The sequence below is a fragment of the Diachasma alloeum genome, unplaced genomic scaffold (assembly GCF_001412515.2).
Source record: "Diachasma alloeum isolate Michigan unplaced genomic scaffold, Dall2.0 Dall_scaffold_00768, whole genome shotgun sequence".
NCBI classification, from domain to species: Eukaryota; Metazoa; Arthropoda; class Insecta; order Hymenoptera; family Braconidae; genus Diachasma; species Diachasma alloeum.
In genome coordinates, this window is record NW_021680898.1 from 61,082 (window position 1) to 62,904 (window position 1,823).

Genomic DNA, 1,823 nt, shown 5'->3' on the forward strand with positions numbered 1-1,823 from the left:
GTAATCAGCCGTCGGGTCCGTGTCAAGTCGACTCTGTGCTTTTAATTGGAGAGCTCTGAAACGCGCTTCATAGTCGGTTACTGATTCCCCGTATTGCTGATATAAACGTGACATTTTTGCGAGGATTTGACGTAAATTTTCTCTAGTTCCGAATGAAAGACGAAGCTTCAGGATAAGGTCATCGAGTGAATAGATGCTAGTTAATGCGCTCTCCACTGCCAATCTTGCCTTGGGGCCGAATTTTGGTAGTATTTGATGGAAGAAATTGAATTCATCTCCCGGTTTCAGAAGTCGACGTGACATATTTAAACTGGTGATGAACCTTTCAACATCGTCCCCAACTTCGTATTTCGGTAGTGGTCTAATGGCATTTCTCACTCTTTGATCCTCTCCATAAAAATTTTCTAATCTTGGATTATATCCCATTCCTGGTCCATATCCCTGTCCTTCAATGCCCAGATTTAATTCCGGTCTTGTGTTCCCGCCTCCAAAATTATTATTCGGTGTTACGGTTCCGGCATTCATTCCCTGTGTTGCGTTTAAGCCGCCAAGACCGAGATTTGACCTGGCAACTCCCAGATTCGACCCTGCAAATCCTAGATTCGACCCTGCAAATCCTAGATTCGACCCTGACGTCGGACTTCCGAATCCCATTCCTTGCCTGGCGAATCCGTAGTCTGTACCAAATGCGTGTGTGGCGCCTAATTCTGATCGTCCCATCCCATAATGTATGCCGGACGCTGAGTTATTTTGTCCCAATCCCAAATTTACTCTATTGTATTCTGGATTTCCCCCATACATTGAGGTCGATTGCCCTAATCCGTAGTTTGACATGCTAACGTTTGAGAATATTCCCTGTGTCTGTGGATTATTTAAGGGTGGTTGGGAGGTATTTCCTGAACTCGCGCTCATTCTCGCACTGGTACTCGTGTACGTCACGGTAGTGTTCGTTGTACTCGAGGCTGACGGTGCCTCGGTTATTGTCGTGGGTGTCACGGCTACCGTCGGCACCCCTGTTCTCGCGTCTTGTGTGCCGTCCATATTTATCTTAATTAACTCTAATCTTGAGAGGTACGGTCTCGAGTCGTCGTTCCGTCTGTCTCGTCGATTATTCCGATTGGTCAACGATCGCTCTGAACGCGTGGGTGGAATTTTGAGGCTGTTTGTGTACTTACGTAGACCCAAAAACGGCGAATAAGAGCCACAATTTCATCCTCCTTCCTCTCGTTGGTGTTTTAATCGCGTTCGTTGTCTCTGCGCGTTGCTTCTCTGCTGGTTGTCCCCGGTTACTAGCTTTTTGGCGAGTTGTCTCTGCTAACACTTTTCTGCTAGTTGTCTCTGCTAGCACTTTTCTGCTAGTTGTCTCTGCTAGCACTTTTCTGTTAGTTGTCTCTGCTCGTTGTCACTGTCCTCGGGTGAAGTTTTGACTTCTCTGGATTCTCTAATCTTCCTTCTATCGAGTGCAGTTGTAACGGGAGATTGAGACGTCTGCCTTTTCCTTGACCGTCGGATTTTTTTTTCTTCTTCAGCACACGCGTATACCTTAATTATTCACTGCAATCCTTCACTTTTTTGTTAAAATCACATAATTTTCACTTTTAATCCTTTGAGTCACTGTAATCCTTGTTTTTGCACTCGCTTCCCCGAATGAGTGCCCAACAATACGTTGGGCGCCAATGTGACGAAATGAGTTAATTTGTCCTTTAATAACTCATGTTTCACTCCGACCTCGGCTAGTCTCGGTGAGCTCACGGGTGGTTCGCTCAATCGGAGGGATAAGTGAAGGATAGAGGGAGGGTTAACGATATTAAACCGACCGTACT

At 45.9% G+C, this 1,823-nt stretch overlaps 1 protein-coding gene across 1 annotated transcript in view; it reads left to right on the forward strand.

The window, feature by feature from the left end:
- The first annotated feature begins 832 nt into the window (after positions 1-832).
- LOC107044630 (solute carrier family 12 member 8-like) overlaps positions 833-1,823 on the forward strand; it is a 24,185-nt gene continuing 23,194 nt past the window's right edge. The window contains exon 1 of the mRNA XM_015266577.1: positions 833-985. Within this exon, the coding sequence (XP_015122063.1) occupies positions 833-985 (153 nt within the window). The remainder of the gene's footprint in view (positions 986-1,823) is intronic.